This window comes from Lepeophtheirus salmonis, chromosome 1 (assembly GCF_016086655.4).
Source record: "Lepeophtheirus salmonis chromosome 1, UVic_Lsal_1.4, whole genome shotgun sequence".
NCBI lineage: Eukaryota > Metazoa > Arthropoda > Copepoda > Siphonostomatoida > Caligidae > Lepeophtheirus > Lepeophtheirus salmonis.
This window is the reverse complement of record NC_052131.2, coordinates 14,123,528-14,149,014: the sequence shown is the minus strand read 5'-3', so window position 1 is coordinate 14,149,014 and position 25,487 is coordinate 14,123,528. Positions and strand designations below refer to the sequence as shown.

Here is a 25,487-nt window from a genome sequence, read left to right as displayed (position 1 = left end):
GGATATCTGAATTTTTTTTTTTGTTTTCTTAGAACTCTCTTAGAAAATCGTTTTAGAAATGAACCACAAAGCTAATTATTTTAACATTATTCGCATCTATTAAACATTATTGTACTAACTTTTTTTTATTATTATTATTACTTGTAAGAAGACGTTTGTGTCTTCAACGGTCATATATAAATCTATAAGTGCAGTTAAAGATTGATTATTTATTCACAAATTAAATCTTTATAACAGTGAATTCATTAGTGTTGTGTTGAGTGTTCATTGGAGGTTTTTAGTGCCAAATTTGATCCTTTTCTTGCATTTTTTCAACATGCCGGAATCTAATTTGGATATTATTCTTGTTTTTTGTTTCAGTTGGAGTCTTCCGTCTATCTTTAATTTACTAATCATTGTGTGTTCTCTTTCTTAGTTCATGCATCACCCAAGTGTCTTGCCCTCGAACGTTCCTTTTTTACTTTTCTCCTTTTCTTCAATTTATTTATATGGAAGATTTTCTTAATAATAATGATCACAAATGTTGTAAATCCGATGTGTTTTTTTTAACTGGCCTGCTAATTTGTAATTGGTAGTCTGAAGAATGAATTTTCTTTTTCTTAGCAGTTGTCATTATTATTTAATTCCTGAGTAGTGATCCTTTCCTAAACAGATTCAATTATATTCCAAACCTGATTGAATATCCATGTGTGCTCATAATAGACAGGATGTAACCCTGAGGATTTGTTACAGAGATATAATTGAAAGTCCTTGTTGGACTTAGAATAGAATTTTGGATCGACATAGAAGTAATTCTAGCAAATGTCCTTGTTTATATCCTTTTTTCCTTCATCCCTTGTCACAGCTGATTTTAGCTGATCTAATTAAACGTAATGGCCATTATTCTTTTTCTCCTTCTAAATATTCTTCAAATGGTCGGGGTTACCATGTTCATTGTTGTTCTTTTTTTAAATGCCCATTCTACAACACTGGATGTGCATCATGACTGATAACCCTCCTGACTCCTTTAGAGAAGTAAATAAGACACTAAGATGACTTTTCCAAGAATTATCTCAAGAAGAATGTAAAATATTGAGGATGCAATCCAAAAAAATAATCTGAATTTTATGTTCAGATGAGAAAAATTCGTCACTGGCATTCCAGAATCGAATTCTAATCGTGCATTTAATAATGTAGGGATAAATAATGACACTGCTTTACAATTCAGTTTCTTAAAAAGGAAATTGCTTGTGGCCAGTCTCGATATGACTTCAGATATTAATCGTTATTTACAAATGTTCTGTTTGATATACGTCATAGGCTTTAATATTTGAAATAAAACTTCGTCACTAAGGCTGAAGTATGGAATGGAGAAAAAAATCTATATTTATAAAATTCAAAGATTTTGATGATTTTGAATTGGATCATAAAAATAAATTTAAAATAACTACCGTGCATTCCTTCAAAAATAGTAAATGAAATAAACTGGAAGACGTGGATAGAAAAATTTGCTAATATAATTCATTCTAACCCTGAACGCAATCTTAAAAGCAAAGATACCAAAAGGAAGTATAAAAATTATAAGTTAGGTTGCAGAACGTCAAACTATTTTTGAAGTGTTTGCTGATCTCTCACAAATTTCAAAAATAATTCCTGTGGATGATAATCCATTAAATTTAAGATATAAAGTTGTCCGACAACATTACAGCGATGCTCCTAATTTGGTCACACAAAACAAAATTGTACCGTCAAAAGACTCGAAATAGAGGATCATAAATCTGTTCTAATCCAGAAAAGGAAAAAAGAGGAGTATGAGCTTCAAACCAGAAACGACGAATTGCCGCCAATCTAGGAGAAACTAGGGTAATAATTTGACACGCCTAACTATTATGTATTATCGGAGGATGAACTGATCAATACATCCTCTGCCCTCCTTTCTGAAACACATTTTTCTGAGGATATGAGCGTCCCAGACAAACGAGGGAGAACACCGATATTGACATTCCGATTGTCGAAAAAATTAGTGATTTTTCTGGAGGAGTCGCTTCCAATTTTCCTTGTTTCTAAAAGAATTGATACATTTTGTTTCGACTCACAAGACAAATTTAAATATGAAACAACCACTTATGCAGACATAAATTATAACACTAATAGCACTTTTAAACATTAGATAATCTAGAAAATCTCTTTTAGATATATCGATGAAAAAAATCTTGAGAAGATCATGGTCTTGATTTAATCAAAAAGAACTCTGTTAGAAATTCACCAGATACAAAAAGAAGTAGTTCAACCTCAAAAACAATTAAAGAAGAAATAGTTTCGATACTATCTTTAAACTTAAACTCTGTACAAAATATCAAACAGAAATTTAATATGTACAGACTATTGAAGTTGCTAGATATCTCTGATATAATTTTATTTTAAGATACTCTATGTAACTTAACATAAAAAGTTAAATATCTTTTTAATTTTTTTTTATAGTGACTTGGTGAATCTGAAAAAGGGAGTCACTATTATGATCAAAAATAAAATGTCCCAAGTGTAGAATTTTGGTGCAAAGACGGAAATCTGATAAAGGCAACTTGCAAAATTTCGACACTCATATTGACATTATATGAATCTATCATCCGAAAAATGTTTATCCTGATTTTTTTAGTTCCAAACTCTTGTCCATAATATGAAGTAGTCCTACAATATCAGCAGGGGATTTTAATGTCAAGTTTAAAGCCAGTAGGGATGCAACTACGCGTACGCTAAATTCCCATCCTTGAGATAGTAAAACTCTTACTCAATTATTGTATCCTATGGTTTTCTTAATGCTAGTAGCCAATCTTGGAATTACATGCATACTTTCTCATTTGTAAACAATTTTTCTAGGTCATTATCCTCCCGTATAGATCTTTTTTCTATTCAAAGGTCTCGTAAAAGAATCTTTTAAGTCATATAGGGTTATAAAGATACAACTATCTAACCATAAAGCCATTTTTATTCAAATCGACACTGCTTCCAAGAAAATTCAAAATAAACTCAATCCTATTAGATGACCCTTATGTTAATATCCAAATTATAAATATCATTTAATACTCGAACATAATTATAAACATTAAAGATTACATTTTTTTTTAGTTTGTGCAAATATTTAAAAAAAAAAAAATATTTCCGATAAGCTGGAGTCAGAAAAGCTCAACAAACAATTAGTTGTCTAAATACTTTAAAGAACATAGCTAAGGAAGAAATGTTCATATAAGAAATATAATTAAACTTTGTCTTATGTTAAGAGAAAAAGATTTATTGTTCAGAGTGCGGTTAAAACTTAAAAACATTGAGGACCTATCAGACTCAAGATTACAAGTTGTACAACAGCAAAATAAAATAAAAGTTATAAAAAGAATATCGATATGTAAAACAGATTGCGAAATTTTTGAAAATCTGAAAAATATATATGATGAAATGGAAAATTTATATTGGAGACAGTATGGTTGTTTTGATTGCTACAAGACTAATAAATGTTCCAGATGTGAAATTAACAACGTAAACTTTCGCTAAAGTTATATTAGTTAAATTCATAGCTTTCTCAGTATGTTTGAAAAATGCAATATCTAAAATATTTTCCAATGTTCATGTTAATAGGCTTAGTATATATATATAAAAAGTAGTAGATAGGTGAAAAAAATGTTGAAAGGAATCAAAATGACAGGTTTTCTAAGCTGAGGAATGCTGCAAAGTTTTTTTTAATTCGTTTGTAACTTTCAATATGTAGGATAAGGCAACAGCATGGAATAGCTATATTGTACCAAAATGTAAGATTATTTTATTTGTTACTCTTTTCCAAGTTGATATTTTAACGATAATTTGTGATATTGAAAGATTTTTTTTTTTTTTCAATTAAGTAATATGAGAAATTAATTTACAAAAGGGTTACACAACTCCCAGAAATTTGGTGGCCTATCAGTTATTAATTTTCTAGTTGAATGGAGGTCCTGGAATCTCTATTGGACTGGCCAACTTTGGCATAACAATCATATATGGAGCATTAAAATCACAAAGTTTCTGTGTGGTAGATGGCACTTTACCTATTTTTAACCATCTCTACCAATAACTATCAATAGAAATGTTGTATTTTAGAAACTGTTTTCATCGCTCAAGGCATTTCTTTACAATTTTCGACTTTAAAAAGTGAGGTAAGGATAGCTTTTTAGGGCTAGTGTCATCAACTCAGATCGAATGGTTGGTGGAGCAATCTTCAGTGTCTTAAAAATTTGGCGTATGGACGTTGAAGGGTAAATTTTCCAAAAGTTCTTCCACTTTATCGTCCATTTATTGTCATTAAGATTCTGGAGTCCTTCTTATAAATTACTGGAAGTCAGTAACCTATCTCATACCTATTTCTCAATGAGATGTATGGTGTCCATGCAGGTCCAACAATAGAAAATCTATATCTCTATTGCTCCTAAGTGCAAACGTACACATTGTCAAACATATTCAAAATCTTATTTTCAACTTTCTAATGGGGTTCCACGTAATTCTAATAATAATATATTATCCCTATTTTCTATTTCCCCCTATTTTTTAACTATTATTATATTTTTATTACATTATGCCTTTGTTTCTTTGTTATGAGAGAAAAAAAAGATTGAAACTCTTAAAGGTGTTATAATTTTACATAGATGTTATAGTTGGTACAGTTGTAAGCATACACAATAGCAAAGATGCACCCTCGATAAATGACTTCAATTTCATACATAATATACATTTAAGAAATTAAATTGTTATAATTATTTCACTCATTTTCTTGATTATTTGAGTAAATGAAGCAAAATATACGCACCATTAAGACCATAATTTATTTATGTAGACATTAATAGCTGATGCATAAGACATTTCAATCCTGCATCTAAATAATGGCTTGATTTGATGAAGGCTCTTTGAGTTAATCTACTTTGTATGCACATAAAGATATGAGAAAAAGTCTTGATAACATTTTCAATCGCATTTTTTGATAAGTTTAGTGAGTCTAATTAAAAAGTTTTGTTCATATAACTGAAAGCTTGAACTCTTGGCTTTCATTTGTTATATAGAACATAAAAAAGAAGGAAAGTAAATTATACGATGAAAGAAACAAGATCTTTCATTGTCAGGAACAGAAATGTTTATCTCATTGAAAGTCTAATCCGTAATATACTCACAGAGGCTTAGTGCTCGGATTTTTGATGACAGTCTTAATGTTGCTGCTGGTATTACAAAAGCAAACCACCAGGTTAGTTTTGTTGTTCTAGACAGGGTTCATAGTGAATGTCGTCATTGTGATGTCTTTCTGTATAGTGTTTTCACTGACGTAACAAATTTATTCGATCTCCATTACCTATGTTTTACTACCAGGTAATAAATTGCATTTTATGTATAAATATAACTACTCATATTACATTTCTAACTACTTGCACACCTCACAGAAAATATTAAAAAAAAGGAGAACAACTTATAATTGGACAAAATAATTATTTTTAACCAAAGTTTACCTAGAATTGCAAAATATACGAAAAATTTAAATAAAATACAATATAGGTTTAGTTTTCTTTTGTGTACATAAGAGGATTTGAGTTTACATTTCCAAAAAATAGAGCTATTTTTTGAAATTATAATTGTGTAAATCTGTATTTTAAATGTACTAAAATTTACACATGGCCTCGCCTATGAAAGTTATGCTACTCCCTTACTCCATATATTCCTACAAAACTAAAATTTAAACACAAAATAGTATCATTCACATTCTTTTGTTCATTATCATATATGGCACTCGGCTTTCATTTGACTTTCTTTTTGTAGAAAGGGCTTTGAAGGAGCCCTCCTGTTGTTAATATCATTAAAACAAATAATTTTATTTAAACCTATAAATTAATATCAACATTTCATATAGAATTACGATAAATTGAATGAATAATCATGTTAAATTCAATTTGTTATATATAAATCGCACAAAGTTATTTTTACACACAAAAAAAAAAGTATTTTCATTCAAGTAAAATTAATCTCGTACATCGAGAAAAAAGAAAAAGACCATGTTAATTATCCATAAAATATTTATATTGTTTGGTTTTATCTCTTGAGAATCTTGGTAGTAGAATGTGGGCATCTAATTCTTCTATAATAATAGTTTAAAAGATGTATGATATCAAAAAGTATCTATCCATATTTTATCTTCATGAATATGTAAATGCTATTAGTGACACATTTGGCTTAAAAGTACGCATTAAATATCTTTTTTTAATTCTTTAATTTCTGAAATTGCAATTATTTCGATGAATTGATTGATGAATAGATCAAAAGTTTCAAAAGTATAATGAGGTAGTTTATTTTTTAGATATTTTATGCCGATATTTCAGTTCATAGCCAAACTAATAGGATATTATCCTATAAGGTACTTAGATACTAATTGGTATTATATAATTATTTTTATTGGATATTTATAATTAAAAACCATTATCTGAAAGGTTTTGTAGCTGCTTTCACCAAATGTTTATAATTTTTTCATTTTTTGTATGCCAGTAACGTCGTACTTTATCTTTTTTTCTATTCATGCCTCATGATTTGAAGCGTATAAAATGAGCGTTTCATATACAAAATATTTTTGGCTCTAGAAGATAAACATTTTATAAGGTTCAGTCTTAGAAATTATAAAATTACCTCATAACGAATTATATTGTATAAATATGGAAATAAGTATATGGAAATATTAATGAGTATACAGGGTGCCCACGATAAATTGGAACTACTTTAAACTTCATCCAGATCCATAATGTGGATATTTGGGGTTAAATCATACTAATATAAAAGGTTGCGTGAACAATACACTATAACTTCCACCACAATTGTTTTGACAACAAACAATAGTCATTATGTAACAAGCAAAGAGAGACGCCATCCTCGAATTGGCTCGCGCGGGACACTAGCCCTCTGCTATCTACAAGCTTCTTAACTACCCCAAGACCACGGTGTACCGCGTTTTCAATGCCTGGGAGGTTGAGGGGAAGGTCTGCCGCAAGGCCCACAACATGAGAAGTGACCGAATCCGCACTCCCCACTTCCTTGAAGGCCTCCAGAAGTTCATCAAGGCTTCACCGGGGACTTCCTTGTCCAAGTTGGCCAAGAACCGAGGAGTGAGCAAGCAGCTGGTCTCCAAGGCTGCAAATGAGGACCTCCGATACAGGTCATACCAAATGGCCAAACAACACATCCTTACGGCATCCATGAAGGCCACCAGGCTCAACAACGGTAAGCGTCTCCTCAATGACCTGAAGAGCCATGGAGGAAGAATCATCTTCTTCTCCTACGAGAAGAACTGGACTGCCGACAGAAGCTACAACGTCCAGAATGACAGGTGGCTTGCCAAGGAGAGAGAAGAGGTGCCTGCAGTCTTCATCACAAAGTTCCCGACCTGCGTGATGACCCTGGGTGTCATCTCCAGTACCGGTGAGGTAATGCCTCCTTTCTTCTTCAATCCCAAGGAAAGGGTTAAATCAATAAGGTACTACGAAGTCATGGAGGAGTTCGTCATCCCCTGGATGAAGGATACGGCAGCTGGGAGGGAGTTCATATTCCAACAAGACTCAGCCCCGCACACATTGCCATGAGGACCACTAACCTCTTCAACTCCCACGACATCACTTTCTGGTATCGCAATACCTGGCCCTCCAACTCACCCAACCTGAATCCGTGTGATTACTACTGGTAGGGGAAGTTGGAAAGGGAGATGTGCAAGGTCAGCCACAAGAGCATCGCGGCCCTAAGAGCTTCATTACGAGGGAGGGGAATGCTGTCGATTCCGCGGAAGTCATCAGGGCATGCAAATCCTTTAGGGGCAGGATGGCGAAGATGGTGGCTGCTGAGGGAGGACATGATGAATAAATTTATGGTTTAATATCATGTCTAACTTTTTCATATTAACAAATCCACTCCAAATTCCATTTTTTCAAGGAGGTTGAATTTTAAGATAGTTCCAATTTATCGTGGACACCCTGTACAATCTTATCTATTATTTAGTCTACTTTTTAAATATATTAATATAATGTATCGCTATCTTCAATACCAAGGTCTTAAAACAGCTTTGAACTTGAAAAATACCCAAAAATGACTAAAAATATGTGGCCTTTTTCTGAGCGCTACGTGGCTTTGAGAGAAAAATAATGCCACATTTGGAAGCAAAGGATCGAATTCTGTTAAATTGAACATATACTATTTTGAACCATGTTTGCTGTTGGGCAGTCTTATGAGTGGATGTAAAATGGAGTGGTTGTATAATTTACTTGTACAAGTACAAAAAGTAAATTAAAAATATAGAATAAATGTCCTAATAATTTTAGAGAATCGTCACAAGGAGTGATAATTAAATAATTAGTATATCTATTGTCTCTTTCGGGAAATTAAAACATTTTAAAGATATGTAACATTTGTTGCAAACGGAAGTTGAGGGTTAAACAATGCTTTTCATTAAAAATAAGTTCTTATTTAAATTAGGAACTTCTTTATTAAAATAATGAATAAATTATTGAGTGATGAAATCTTTGTATAAAATAATGGAATAAAATACTAAGTCAAAGTTGATTTTGTTCATTTAAATATATTCCAAATATATGTTTTGTTTTGGATGAATTTTCATCGGGATGAACTTGTTTTGGTATTAACTTTCCTCGCAGTTAATTTACTCTGGGATTAACTTTCATCGTAATGAACTTGATTCTAAATGAGTTCTTCTTGAGGTGAAAAGAGGGAAGTCAACTTTCCAAATGCCAGAAAAAACTATTATTATTAGGTTTGTAATTAACCCGTTAAGTATTACTAGTATGGAACATGAAAATTTAAAATATTTTTTCTGTTTAATTTTTTTTTACTATTTCACGCCTTTAGGGGACGTAAGGGGGATAGCCACATTCCCCTAAAGCTACGAAAACCCCAATTAAATATGGCAACCCGTCTAACATATATCCTTAAGACTGTGAATATTTTCTACTAAACTCACATCTTATACAACAAAAATATATAAAACTTAAACATGGCCCTAAAAAAGTCTATTAAAATAACAACACCAATAGAAAAAACGTCATTAAAATAGCCAGTAAACTTAATGTCTTCAATGTGGAGAAAATGTTTTTGCATATTTCTCTCCTTAAACTCTCTAAGGCATCATAATCTACCCATAAATGAATTGGAGTCTCAGTTGTACCTCCACACAATCTGCATGATATATTTTCTACCATTTACATAATGTTTAGAATATGGCCTGTAATGAAGCGAATAATAATTTTTATTGATGCTCTCTTGTTGGTAAAAAGTTTCCATTTTGAACTAAGCCCATTCAAAAGAATTTTGAATTTGTGTCTTCTATCCATTTCTGTTTCCATGTTTCCTTATGTACTTATTAATCTCGGACAAAACTGTCATTTTGGGAACTTCAACTTCAGATTCTTTAAGAATAGTTCCGTCATTCTTGGCAAGCGTATCAGCATATTCATTTCCAGTACCATCCTTATGACCTTTCATCCAAGTTATTGTCATATTCCTTTTCAAACACTTTATTTCTTCTTTCAACCTAACTTCTTGACCTGTGAAGAAGCTTTCATTTTTAGCTATAGAACTAGGAGCAACTGAACTGTCCAGGAAATTTTTAATAGGCATTTGAATGAGCCTTTCCATATTATTAAGAGCACGTAATGCATTTAAAATAGTTCATCCTGGCTTTTCTATTTCAAGTGAAATATTATGCCTTTTTTTTCACAGTATCCTCTATTGGTGCTTTAAAGATATTTAAAATTGCTTTCAACTCTTCTTGCATCAGCCCAGCCCCTCCTTGGGGTTTATTTGTAGGGATCCAGGTTATACTAATGTATTTTTCTATTGTTCTACGGGTTGCTTCTACGTCGTTTTAAGGTGTAAAGGTTCAACATTGAGCATGATTTCCATAGCTCGAGTTGGTGTTGATCTCATCACACTACAAAACAGTAATACGAGTTCCCTTACTGAATAATCCATTCTTAATTCATGTCGTAAAATAAGTATATAATTTTTTCATATTTATGTAATTATTCTCTATACGGACGTTAACTTGATTCAATTTGAATATAACTCTTTTAATACTCAACATTTTCTATTATATTTATAAGTTCATGTTATTTTTTTATATAACTGAATTGCATCGAATTCATTTACAAAATAATTATGTATTTTTAAAAATCAGTAAATCTATCAATTTATTAACTTAATTTTAATTTTTTATTTCATAATATACTTACACCTTCCTCGGTTGAAAGGTAATTATGAATAATAGATTTACAGAGATTAAAGGAATTTGTTAAACCAATAAACTTTTCGATCATTTCCCAAGAAAAAATATTCTAAATTCAATTAAAAATTACGTAGATTCAACTTACGTGTACATCCTAGTGGTTCATCGGAACGATCTCCACATTGATCCCTTCCATCACAAAATAACTCTCCAGAAATACATTTACTTCCACCACGACATTCAAATTCATAGATTTTGCATCTGGGCGCACCATACTCTGTTCCAGAGACAAGTGTAAGTGCAGCCCAGATCCAGTGAAAGGATCGCATTTTAATTCCTGGTTGTTCGTAGCCCAGAGATGAATCTTAAAGCAAAGGAAAGAAAGATTATATTTAATGTTGTGAATTGGAAAATGACATAGGTATATATAAATAATAGTAATATAACCCCTAGGGATTAGTTTGTATAATGACAACACATCTTCAAAAATTAACATAGGAAATAGATGCAGGCTTTAAAAAATATGTTTCAGCTCCTTGAACAGTGGTTTCACGTATTATATGAACTTTTCTGTCTTTTTTTGTATTTAAGTACATATAATCTATTATAATAAAAATATTCTTATTCATAATTCGTCAAATAAGTTGTACCCATACTAATTTATTAAGGAGTTACTTCACTAACACAAAAAATGACTCTCTATTTTACTATCAGCTTTCAATATATATGCTTCCCCCTCCCCCTACTATTACTTTTAATATTGTTGAAATGGAATCAGTTCTGTAGAATGTTGAATAACTCACAACAATTATCGAACAATGAAAACATATTGGGATGAGTTATTGACCTATTGTCAATTGATTTTGGGTTTTTTTATCTCTTTCTTTTTTTGCTTAAGATTCAAACATAAATTAAAGGTAGTTTTTCGTACTATTTGTATCACATTAAGGCATATTACATGTGAAGAAGAGGATTTATTGTTTTTATTCATTTGATAATGACATACTATGTCCTTCATTAACGTAAATGCAGATTTAATTTACCAAAATTATAGCATTTTTAAGGATATACACAAGCATTTATATAACAATGTACATTAACATGTCAACTATAAAATATACAATATGACAATAGTGAAGATCAAAGCCAAGCATTTATGTATGCATCATTACATCAATTATACATTCCTTCTTCAAATAAATAGCATTACATCATAATCGTAGTCACGACATTTATTTCTCTTTTCCTCACCATCTATCTATTATTTATTCAAAAATTATTATTTATCCCAAAAAATTAAATACAATGCCACGATATTATATTTTTTTATTATTTTTGTATACCATGACCTAAGTTCTTAAGGTTTTTTTTCATTTTAACCATAGAAAAAAAGAACACTTATAAGCTTACAAAAAACTGTGGATTGAAATAATAACTCCATGTATATATATATATTTTTTTTAATGTATTATACTTTCTGATAAAAGGAGTATATTCTCTGAAACCTTTTATCCTTATTTGGTATTATAATAATTTATGTGTATGTTTGAGGTAGGCTCCGCTAAGAAAAACAATGATAAAAACTTCAAAAAGGGGAGACAAATACAGACTTTCAACACACAACAAAAGTTGCTCACAATTTAGTTACGTGCGTAGGAGTATGTTTTATTCAGATTACGGGACTCTGGAGGGCGATTTTGTATTTTCGCTAATAAGTTGATTTTTTTTCATAAAACAAGATCGATTCCCGTATCCCAAAGTTGTTTTTTTTAAAGTAGGGGCTTATGGTAGATCGTTTAAGTTAAGAATTTTAACATTAACAAACTAAATATAAATTAAACACTTTTTACTTTTCATTGGCTATCTTTATGATTGCGTGTTTGCGCTAGTATGTTTTATTTTAAATAAATGAAGTCATAATTTTAAGAAAACACTCTTAATGCCATTGCAACTCCGCTCTAGAGTTGTTGTTGTTTTTTTTTAAATTATATGGGGCTTCATATAATTAAAGTTTAAAAAAATAAAAGACCATCAACCTTGAAAATTGTAAGATCAAAAAAAATTATTGCAATTAACTGCGATTTATGAAAATTAGGAAGGTAATTATTTCATCTGCATCAAGATATGTCGATTTTTCCTTGCGTAGTTCTAGTAGAACTACGCCTCCAATTTGATTCAATATTTTCCTTATTCGTCGGTCAAATATTATCATAATCTAAAGATTATAATAGATAGATGCCAGAAAAGTATACAATGAGATGAGCAGCGTCTTTTGGGTCTTTTGTTATTATTATAGACGTTCTTTAACTTGAGTTTTTTGGTTGTGACTGAGTTACGTATGTTTATTTTTTATTTTAGAAGGTAATTTTAACCAGTAGTAGGTATTTGTTTTAGCTCTCTCAATGTTTGCATATTTCTTAAGAAATTTTGTTTTCTGGTTTTCTATGTTTCAAAGGTATACAAATGGGATGGTGGGTTATAATTTAGAGAAATAATTTTAAACTAGAAAGTTTATTTATGTTTTTATTCTTAATTTAAAATTTGATGATGTTATTTATCTTTGATGTATATTTTTGCTAAATAAAGCTCATAAAAGAGGAAAAAGGAGACAACTTACTTTTTGTATTTCTGGAAAGAGTATAGCATATATCTTATTTAATTTACTAATAGATTTTTAATGTTGTATTATACTTCCGTATCAGTGCTTTGCTTTAAAATATTATTAATCAAAACATCATCAAGATGATAATTGCTTCATCTTTAAGACCTCAAAAATCAGAATTGGATATAGCTGCAGGTACATAATTTCATTACCAAGGTGGCTTCCATACAATAATACCACATACCATACCAAATTTTAGCAAAAGTTGTTTTCTTGTAAAAATGCATCATTTAAATGTATGCACATTGTACATATGTTAAATACCATTTTCCTTTTCATCAATTATAGTGCATATTATTTACAAGGTGAGTAAGGTAATACTGTAGTATTTATAGTTTCTTTAATAAAAATAGTCATAGTTCAATAGAATGGAATATGTATTACAATAATTGAAATACAGAATTCGAGAGTCCAAAAGCCTGAGGTTTTTATCTATACGATCTTAGAACATTTAGAAAGCCTTAAACAAATGTCCCTTATTGTATTGATGGTTTTTTTAACTGTGTCAACAAAAAAAAGGGGGCTTGGGTCATACAATAACATATTATTAGATTTATAAGAACTAGCTTTTAATGTAAATATGTATATTTCTATACAACAATTAATATCATATTTTTTTGAAGGAAAATGATAAGATATTTCTCTTGATCAGCTTATATTTTACAATTTTTGGTCAAATAGGATTAAACGATACGGCATTGTAATTAAGACAGTATTGTACTTAGACATTTTAGTTGTAAATTACTGTGTGTCGAGTATGGAGAACTCAAAGCAAGAAATTTGCCATATTTTACATTTTTACTACCTGAAAGGGAAAAGCTCTTCGAAAGCGATCAAGAAAATTTAAGATGTATACGAGGCCGAAACTCTAGGAGTTCGTGTTGCATTACAGTGGTTCAAGCGATTTCTCCCTACTCAACTTTGACCTCTACTGTGAACAACTGAATCGTTTGAAGTCGGCGATCGAACAGAAGCGGCCATCAATGGCAAATAGGAGACGACAAGACATGACAAAGTGCTTGATTTAAAAGAAGAATAAAAAACCACTCTATATATTGATATTGTTTATTTATGTTTTGGTTTTTTTGCATACATCTAATAAAAATGTGTCTATATTTTGTTGTTTAGCATTAAAAAGCATTTTAGTGAAGAGTGAAATTTTTTTTTTTTACAACTTAATTTGCGAGTATATTATATGTATGAGAATTACAATAGAACAAACTTTATTTATGCAGTATATTAGAAACATATTTAAATATTTATTCGCTAAATTTTAGGCTGATCGGTTCACCTTTTTGATAGTTCACGAACTGAAAAGTCTTGAGCTTCAAACATAGATAAGCTATTTTTTTTTATTAAAATCACCACATTTTCAGTTAGTTGCAGCCTGCAAAAGACAGCTGTGAAAATTTTATTAATTTTTTTTGTTTAGTTAGTGAGTTATTGTGCTAAGTGTGACGTTACTTTTGTTATTTCCAAAACAATGGATCATCAATTTAATATTTTAACTTTACACTGTTTCTAGATGGGAAAAAGTACCGTTCAAGCTAAGCTATGGCTTGAAAAGTGTCATGGGAACTCTTCTCTATGAAAAAAATAATGATAATTTGAAAAAAGTCAATTTTGAACCAAAAAAACGTGTTTTCTTTGTTACCCTTGGAACTTTTTAGCCAATGTGTTATATATATAAATATGAATACAGGGTTTTTATTAATAAAGAGAAAAGGAAAAACACTTGGTACTATTCATATATATATATTAATTATATTTTAAATTGTTGTAGTTATAACATTTCTATCTCAAAGAAGAATTTCTTCCTAACTTTGATATAATTTATTTTGAATATATAATAATGTATTTATTTAAATATAGTTATAATAAACTCTCAGCTCTAATGCTATTATAAATTTTGAATATTTAACTCCCTTGAAAAGTTATACATTTTAATCCCCCCTAATAATATAAAAGTCAGCATATGTGAAGAAAAAAATCTTCGAATCAAAAGTACAACGAATTGTGCTACATCCTTCTCCCCATGCTCTACAAATTTGCATTTTATTAAAATTGTGAATTTGTAGAACTATAATTAAATTTTGTGAGGTTTTGAATATCCCTACTATTAAATAGAGTATTGTTTTTTGAAAAGATAACAAAACTTTTTTTTTTTTTTCATAGAAGATATTCTGGGAAACATGAGATAATAATTTTCTGTCTGATTAGCTTCAGAGTAAATGGTTGTTGACCTAGACCATGATAGAAACCGGTTTCTGTTGTTCCAGAGATTATTCTTTGACTCCACAGTGCTCATAATTTATCATGACTAAAGATAAGGACACTTAAGTCATTCTTAAGAAATTTTGTATTTCCATTTTCCTCATAGCAAATTTTAAAGGAAGATCAGTTTCAAGTTTTCACCTGAGCTTCTCTCAAACATTTTTGCCAACTTCTGGGTTCAAGTTCCTTGAATCGGTCTAAACAGTAAGTCATGTATAAGAAAGAATTAAATATTTATTTATTTTGTGATTTAGTTTTCTCGACATCCAATGGGACATTAGATTCCTACATCCATTTGACAAATATTAATGAGTAATTGTTTTTAAACTAAGTTTTATTATTTTACCAGTTAATTATTCATTTGGAATTTAAAGTATCTCTTCTTAAGCCTTGTAGCATTTTTATAAGTTTTTTGTATTTTTTTCGTTTATTCTTTCCCCTTTTCACTAATTTCTTTTGCATACCGGACAGTCCCTCACGGCACAGCAATGTTCTAAAAAAACACTGGTTTGATAAAGCTGAAATAAAGAACAATTCAAAAGTTTCGGTGATTTTTTTTTTTTTTTCTTTTTTTGCGGCGGAGATGAAAGGTTGAGTCAGAAATACAATAAATAATTATATCATATTACATTACATTACGGTTTGATGTTCAAAATTAATCAACATATTATGAAAACCTATGGTATCATTAAACATGAAAAAGGCCTTGAAGCGAGAAATTATGCTTATTGATTTGGTGCTGTTGTTCCTGTTAGGTCTTGAGGTTGTTTTTTTTTTGCTCTTTAGCTCTTGAGAAAAAATAAATCATTACTTTTTTCATATTGTTAAAGAAATATAAATGAAAAATAAAAAATTGCAATTACCTAAGTTGTTGAAGTTTTTTTTTTTTTTTTGCTCTTGGAGAAAATATCTTTTTGCATGCAAAAAAGCCTTATTCAAATATAAGATAATTTTTCTCTCTAGGTATATTTTTATTTTCAATGAGTTTTTTTTCCATTATTATTATTATTATTAACAAGTAAATATAATAATAAAAATTTTCTCACTCATGCTTCTTATTCATATGTGGGGTTTGTATAAAGGTTATTTCTTTTGTATAAATATATTGTAGTGGGATTATTTATATCAATTTTTTCTGGACTTTATCTATTACCTTGATAATAATACGAAACAGAATTCATTCATGTGTGTAAATAAACTTACACAAAAAGTATATACATTGAAGATTTCCATTTGTATCTTATTTGTCTGACAGAGTAAATGTGTTTCAAAAAGTACCAAAAAAAAAAGTAAAAATTGCTTTGAGTAACACAAGAATTCTTTCACGAAGGTAAAATAAAGAAGGAAGTTAAGATAATCTAAGCCTTCTATATGTGTGTACACTAGGTATGTTTAAGGCAAAAAGGGGAAGAAGAAGAAAATTATTATTACTTGCCTTTAGAAATCCTTTCTTATACTAAATTGCTTGGATTTATGATTATTCACTATACATATATCTGACCCATTCCGACACAAATGATTTCTTTTGCACACTTTCCGTACGTAGAACTTGAAAAACATTTCAAATGGGTTTGGATTTTCTTAAAAGGGTATCGTTATTTCCCTTAGGATTTATATTTTTTGTCTACATATTGCTTTCAACCCTCATCATATTTTTAGAATATTACACTAAGGATTAAATGTAAGTAACTTTATTCCACAAAATGAAGAGAGAGAAATAAGTATTATTCAACAAGAAACTCTCAACGTATAATAATTTCAACTTTATAAATAAAAAAAAGTTGTTTTTTTTAGTCCTAAGAGATTTCATAGTATATATGTAGTAATTTAGTATGTATAAATAAAACCTTTATCGTAGATTTATGTTTGTATTATCTTTCTTTTTACAATTAAAATGCTTTGAATAGGGTTTTCTTTACACAATGCACATCAATACCCTTTTTTGTAAGCTTATTGATAAATGTTAGTTTAAAATATGTATGTATCAATGACCTCTATTCATGAAATTCAAAAACCAACGACTTTGATTGAGTATTCTATTGTGGCAAAGAACACAATATATTGAAATACCTGACAAAGCTCTTAAAAAGAAGACAATCATCCGAACAATATGGATGTATCGGTCCTTGACATAAAATCTGTCCCACCCTTTCCGTATCAGTTCATTTAATAGGCCCTTAAAAAAGTCTAAAATTTTGAAACGCCACAACAGCACTTTTTTTTTAAAAACCGAACCATTTACCTGCCTACGTAAATTGGTAATTTTTTGAAAACCTTAAAGCATACAAGGCCCATTCGTACTTCATTCAAAAGAAATTAAATATATCTTTCAAATAATGTCACATTAAGTGGAACCAGATTACTATTATTAACGGATTTAAAATTCTACTACCATATTTTAGGATCTATCTAGAGAAGCAAAAACTCTTAGATGCTACTAATTGCAGTATTTTTTGCTTTTGGGATCTGACCCCGATGACAAAAGAAATCAAAAGCTATTAATAAGTTAAAAAACCATTTATGAAAGGTTTTATTGACTATAACGGAACAATCATATGATAATTCAATTATAGGCAACCAAGTTTTCTAAGTTAAGTTAGAAGCAAAAATTGACCGTGAACATATTGAAGCTCTCTTGGGCAATGGTAACAATGTCGGGGAAATGTACATTGTACACGGCATCATTTAGACGAATTTGATAATAATTTATCTCATTTTATCAACTGAATTTGTTCAATATAACTTAAAGTATTTTATATATGGGTAATTCCATAAATAAATTTATTGAATTTTGAACACTTGCTCATTTAATAATTAATGAAGGTTGAGTGATTGAAATTAATTTATATTTCGATATATTAAAAAATAAACAATTAGATTCAAAACAAAACAAACCTGAGCTCTCTAGCTAATCTACAAGTTGATAAAATGACACTTGAACGTGATGGAGGAATTTCCAATCGCGCACTCCAAGTAGTTGGACGTCTCCAGGACTACCGTCTACACCGTAAGCAAGTGAAAAACTTTGGAAAGGAAAAGGAGCTCTGTGAAAAAGGTAAACTGAACTCGAAGGAGTTAAGGAAAACAGCATAGGCCAATCCCCTCAAGTCCATGAGGGTATATGCAAGAGATCACACAGGATTGACCAGAGAGTTATCCAAAAGTGTGTGAAAGAGCTTTTTGAGGGAGGAGAAGCCACAATTTGACACCGCCAATGAAAGAAACCCATATTTTCTGTTGTAAGATTCCTTTTAATTAGTTTTGAATGAGTCTACAGAATTGCTTTAAACTCTTTTTTAACACTTTTGGCCCACCTACAGCCTTAATGCCAACCCCCTCGACTACATCTTTTGGGTACATGTTGAGGGGAAAGACTGCAATGTCCGTCATCCAAACAGTGAGGCCCTCAAAAACACTGTCACCTAGACATGGAAAACCATGTCAGAGTATTACAAACTCAGCGGGAGCCAGGCCTTCCGCCACCGCCAGGAAGCCATCATTGCTGCTAACGGTGGGTACATTAATGATTAAAAGATCTCAGACACAGATTTATTCATAGTATTAATTTGGTTGAAGTTATATTCTTAAATACCAAATTATATTTTGTTGAATTTAAATTAAAAGTGTTTTATAAAATTTTAATAGACCACCCGGTATAGCATAACTATAACTGATATATAGTATGTAAATAATCATGACCGTTGTAAGTAAAAAACACCTTAAAAGCTTCATTCACACTAATCGGTGAAGATGAGCTATTTAAGGTCATTTTGTAAAAAAAACAAATTTTATTTTACAATGTTATAATATAGGTAGATGTTGGACGAAAATTAAAAATTATTATCTGAAATTTTAAGTAACTTAATCTCTTTGTACAAAAAAATAAATGTTTAAAAAAAAAATTTTTAGACAGAAAAACATTTATATAATACATGAAAGTACTTAAAAGGCCCTTTAATATACATAATATCTTTAATTATATATATAGGCATAAATTGCGAATTAAAACTTCATACAAAATACAATATTTAAACAAATGAACTTTTAAAAGAAAAACAGTAGTTAAAGGAAAAAGTTTCTAAGGCAAAAAAAAATAACCTTTCAAAATAATTAATAATTTGATATAATAACCCTCTTTTATCTCAGATCTTAACAACAAAAATAAATAACAAATTTGTACAATAATATAAATCATATTATTTAATTAACTTTATTTTAATGTTAAATGAAATCAAGATAATCTTTTTTGCAGGTTTATATAACATATTTAGAATGACTTTACATTTTTTTAATTAAAAATACAAAAATATTGTGTGACCATAAAAAAAAACTATAATGAAAGTTTAATTTTTGTATGAGTATGACTTCGTTATTCTACGTATTTATTTTATTGTTATATTTTCAACGCAACAACAACATCATAAAGATGTATTAAAAAATAAAAACATATTTATATAATAATGCCTCTATATATGTAAGTTTTATTTTCTATATTAGGCAGAACTAAGCAAATGTCTAGGGAGAGGATACTACAAGTAAAGCATTACCTTAAAGTGAAGCTCATAATTTAATTAACATATTTATTACGATAAATATTCCATTCTTCCCCAATTAAGAGCATTAATAAAAAAAGAAAGGTCACCAATCTAAAAAATAAATAATTTTAAACATTTTTTTCTTTACAGATTGATCCTTATGGACCCTCATGGATATCCTTAAAAAAATCCATAGATATACACATTTAGTAATTCGGGGATTTCAAAGGACGAACATTCAAGGGAGTCCTCAGAAAAAAAAACTGCCAGGGGCAGTTTAGAGGGTATTTCAATGCCAGGAATTCCTTCCCTCACTCTCATTCCTCTCCATTGATGAACACCGATGCTGAATTTGGGGATCCCAGTTTCACAATGATTACCACCTTCTTTTCCCCTCTCTTTGTGTCTACCACTTTTTTTCATTTTCTTCTATGCTAGTCTATGTGTCTATCTCTATGGACTTTTCTTATGAGATCAATTCAAAAATAAGTTTTATCCTTGAAATATTATCGTGACCTTATATCGAATTGACAACAATATAGAGCGTTTTTGGGGAGGTTTTTTTATTAAAGTTCAGACTTTCAGCTATACAATGAGATACTTTTAATTTTTTTGAATGTATTCGTCTTAAAGCAATGAGCTTCTGAATCAAAAGCACCTATTTTCAACTTTAAACAATGATAACTCGAGTTATAAGCATCATATATACATTTAAAAAATAGTTTTAGAATTTTCAACATTGGACTTTAAAATATATTTATATAAAGTATCTTTATCTTCAAGACCAAGCGCTTACAAAACCTTTTAACCTTAAAAATAAAATAAAAATATTGCCTTTTTCTGAAGACACGAGGCTAGTAGAGAAAAAATACGGCCATATTTGGAATCAGAGTATCAAATTCTATTAAATAGAGCATATATGTACTGTTTTTGTACTATGTTTGCTGTTGTACAGTGTTATTAGCTATTTAAAACCCGTATCCTAGAGTAATTTTTATAATCAGATGAAATAAATATTAATTTTATACGGCCTAATTATTACTACAGAGCCTCAATCCCAATTTAAGGACAATCTTAATGGTGATGTATTAGATGAATTTACTAATTGCAAAAAGACACATTTAAAAAAAAAGTCATTTTGCGTTCTATATAAGCAAACTAAAATCCAAATAAACAACGATAAAACAAACCAATTGTGCCTTTCTTAAAAATAGATATTTTAATATGATGAAAATGAGGGGAAAAAAACTATTAATGACGTCGTCAATGAATTAATTTTTTTGTATCTTTTAGGAGTGATATTGCATTGAATTAAATTATATTACTAATTGAGGATCATGTATGCCTATCTGAGGGGTTAAACATTTGTCAAATTCATCCATTCTATTATTGCAAATACATCACTCATGTAAGGACTCTAATTAATGCATTGATCTGAGATGCTTACAGTATTGAACTATAAAATATTATTGGCTGGTGGCCACTAAAACTTGGGCCAATGATGGATTTAAGATTGGAGCAATCATCTCGAGGGTGCTCTTTTTAACATAAGGTGCAAGGTCTTCCAGGTCAGATATCCATAAAGGTTTGGAAAGGCTAGTGAAGATGCATTTTTTGTTGTTGTTGTTTTTGACGGTAAAGGAGCGATGGTGGGTTTAAAATTGTAAAGGAATAATAAAACTTATCAGCATCTTCTGTAGAACTAACTCTTTTTTTTCTGTTATCTTATTTTTATTCTTTGATGAGTAGATGAGTAATGGTTATGATTTGATTAATTATTGTAAATAAAATATGAATAGCAATTTAATGTAATTTTAAGATAGGTAGTGTTTGTGTAAGTATATATAGATGGCTATTATAATTAAATAAATGGCATTATTAACAAAAAAGAAAAAAACTTAGGTCAAATTTATATTGGAAAAGATTGAATGAAAAAAAATATTTTTATGGTAATTGCTCTCCCCTTATTTTTAAACACTATTTTATATTTATTTTTTGAAATAATTCTTAATTTGAAAAAAAGTAGTATCTTTGGTATCTTAAAGACTTGAGTTAAATATAGACTGATTTACATATTTACTAAGATATTCTATATAAATGTAGAAATTTAGATACAATCAAATCTATATAAATCGGTCAAGTATGGAAAACTCATAAAATGACTGTTTTGTGTAAGTGACCTATTAAACCAGGTTTAGTATCATGAAACAATTCAAAAGTTGAAAATGGTGGATAAAAAATAGAAATGAAATAAATGTCTGATAATAAGGGGAACACATTCATTCTCAGATAGAGACAGAGGGAAAGACAGAAATGTAAGTAAAATCATTTATGTGTATGTAGGTATACATATTTTATTAATTAACTTATTAACAAAGGCTCTATAGGTCTATAGCCAATCACTCCTTTTATATATTGTACTCAACAGTTTTGATTTGATAATGGAAAAGTAATATTTTGAGGGTTGTTGCTTTTAAATTATTGAGTTGAATCAAATACAGGATTTTTATGAATTTATGTATGGTTATCTGAAGTATATTTTCGACAAGATGTCGCAAGTAAATAAATAATATACTCTTTTTGTACCATGTAGTACTCGTATAAATTTTTATTTATTTCTTAATTTTTACAACTACAATATTTTTTTATACCAAGTGTGGTGTACATATATTATTATCAAATATACTTCCAGAATTCATTTATGCCAAATGAGAAACACTTTTTTACCTATTTATCAATTTGGACTACAAAAACTGTATATTACATTTTTTGGAGTACCACATTTTATGATATTTTTAAAATTGACACTAGTTTTTATATCTGTTTTACATCAAATGCAGCTTGAGAAATGGGTTTGGCCGCTTAGTGCAGCAACACGCTTAAATCAATTGACTATTAGATCAGGTTTGACTGTATTATATATATAAAAATGCATATATAATTAGACAAAGATGAGTTGAAGATATGTATAATAAATTAATTTTGATTAAAAGAAGGCACCCACACAAGAATATATTATTATTTACTAGTATAAAGTTACAAACCGTGACTCCTAATGAACATAATGAGAATAATCTATGCTCTCTGCAGTATTATGTACATAAGTAATAGAGATGACAAAAAATAAATACTTTTATGTTTCTTATTTCATGTAGAGAGTCTAAATATAATTCCTTACAAGAAACAAGTACACGTTAATGGTTACTAATTAAGTATAGTTTTGTCTAAACATAACAGAATAAATGCATAAAAAACTGTGATTTTATATAGCATATCTTATTCAAATGGGATAAAAAATAAACACATGACAGTGTAAGGATTTTTTAAATGGAAAAAGTTTGTGTATTTTTGTGTTGACAATGGTTACATATGGGTAAAGCTGAAATATATTGTTGTGAGTAACAGTGGTGTCGCTAGCCCTTTTTATGAAGGGGCTCACCGCCCCTGCTCCCCCTCATAAAAAATAATTAGTACATATATGTGTATAATCAACCAATTTATATTTGTAATTATATGTTGATAATTTTTCAGGCTAAGTCCTTTAAATGATGGAAGCTATCAATGTCCCTGGTTGACATTATGAAAAGTGTTTTATTTTTTTATTTTTTCTAAAGCTAATATCATTTTTCTTTAATTGTTTGATTGAATTTAGTTCCATAGTCTCATAGCTACTTGTATTCATCCAATGAAATTTTATGACAGCTAAGCTACGTTACTCGAAAATGTTCTTCAAATTCTTAGAATTTCCATGTTGATTTTCAGTTTCTTACTTGGTTCAATTTTTACGGGAGGAAGGGAGTAATTATGGCCATATTTTGATATTTAACATTTTTTTAATTGATTTTTTATTAGGAGAACGTTGATTGTTTTTTATTTTCTTTAAATCTATGTCTTCACCAAAACATCGGTCTATAGAAAAATAACTGAAAATCAAACCGAAAAAAATAATACTTTAGAAAGAATTATTCAAGACCGAACTTGTGAAATGGGCCTCGGACCGTCTCTCAACACTACAATCTACCTAGATAACATATATAGATAGAATTTATGAACAGACCTCCTAGTTAAATGATATTGTTTTTCTATTTTAAATGATATTATTTCAACATGAAATGAGATATTAAACCCCTATAAACAAGACGTAATAAAATCAAACAAAAAAGAAAGCATTTAGAAGCACACCCGCAAAAAAAGAGGTTAAATACCCATAGAAACACACTCACAAAAATAAATGAGTAGTATAGAATAAGCCCTTTCCAAATTCTTGATAATTAATTCAAAAACATACGACTTCTTCTATGTATGAATGTATAGTACATTGTACAACCACCAGCCAAACTGCTTTTGAAGAAAATGAAAGAGTTGTGTTTTTTATTGACCTCATATCATTAAAGAAAATGTTTGTAGTGTCGTTCATTTTTCTTTCATCATATTAATTTTTTAAAAAAGGATTATTTCACCACAGATTCCCCCTAATTGGTTTATCACAGCAGTTCTAATAGATTCAGAAGCAAGAACATACTAGGCATGAGGTGCTTAACAATTTATGTATAGTATACATAATTATATTGTATATAGATGAAAAAAATAAAAACCAATAATTTCCAATTATCCATCATCGTCTCTTTAGAGAGAGGATGGTCAAAAAGGAGATTACTTTATATTGTCAGAATGTTAAATAAACACAATTCACCAATATATATATATATATATAGGTAGTCCAAAATTTGAGTTTTTTTAACTGTAACGGCATTAAACTAAGATGATTACTTATTCATTAGCACAGGGTCCCCAAATTAGCAAAAAATAAAACAATAAAATAGGGCAAAAACAATTTTTAACACTTTTGGGTCAAAATATTTTGCCTTAATCCTCACTTTTTTCTTAATCCCGTTTACTTTTTGTTGTAGAGTATGTTCAAGAGGGAAGCTTAGGCAGCTGTTAGACTCAGTAAGGACTGCCTATTGGCAGCAAAGTAGGCCATTTGGACGAAGAATTCCGGAAAATTAGCTGCAGGTTAGTGACGAGGCTTATTCGCCAAGTTGTGCAGAAAAAAGACCAGCATATTTTTTATGAAATATTGATTAACTGTATGACATTATTTTACATTTACAAATTAATTATTAATACATTATATTTAATACGAACCATAATCTGTAATGAATTATTTTTTTAAAATTCTAAACTACTCTAAACAGTTTGACTTTAGATTAACATATTTATATAATGATTTACCAAATATATATTCCATATATTAATTATAATTCCTTATATAACTACGTTAATAATAAAATCTTACTTAATAAATACATACATAACTATTAGTGCTAGGCATTCGCTCAAAATTACTAGGAAAACTTTGAACTACGCAAAAAATAATTAAATTTGAATAAGTCATAGTAGATATTTATTTTAAATTTATTCCATAATATTTGGGTAACAAAAAATCTCCCGAAGAAATCAGAATGTTTATCTATCAACACATAATTAAAAGTGTTCCCATAGAAAAACAGTGATATTTGAATAAAGTTAAACTAATAGGAGGTAAAACTCCTGATAAAGTGGGGATTTTTTTACTGTTCATTCTATCTTGGATGGATTAATTGAATAAGAATTTAAGAAAAATCTGTATCAGCTACATAATGAATAAATTGATCCTTCGATAGCATATATAAATACAAATTTATAATGATACAATCACATGAATTGGTATACATATTAGGGACTGATATATAATAAGTACAGACATAAATCAATTCTG

The 25,487-nt window shown here is 29.4% G+C and overlaps 1 protein-coding gene across 3 annotated transcripts in view; it reads right to left on the bottom strand.

Moving 5' to 3' along the window:
* Positions 1–25,487, bottom strand: part of LOC121117372 (uncharacterized) — a 220,788-nt gene that overhangs the window by 49,382 nt on the left and 145,919 nt on the right. For all 3 annotated transcript variants that reach the window (XM_071888142.1, XM_071888144.1, XM_040711785.2), the window contains one exon: positions 10,401–10,619. In XM_071888142.1, the coding sequence (XP_071744243.1) occupies positions 10,401–10,584 (184 nt within the window). In that variant the 5' untranslated portion in view covers positions 10,585–10,619. The remainder of the gene's footprint in view (positions 1–10,400; positions 10,620–25,487) is intronic.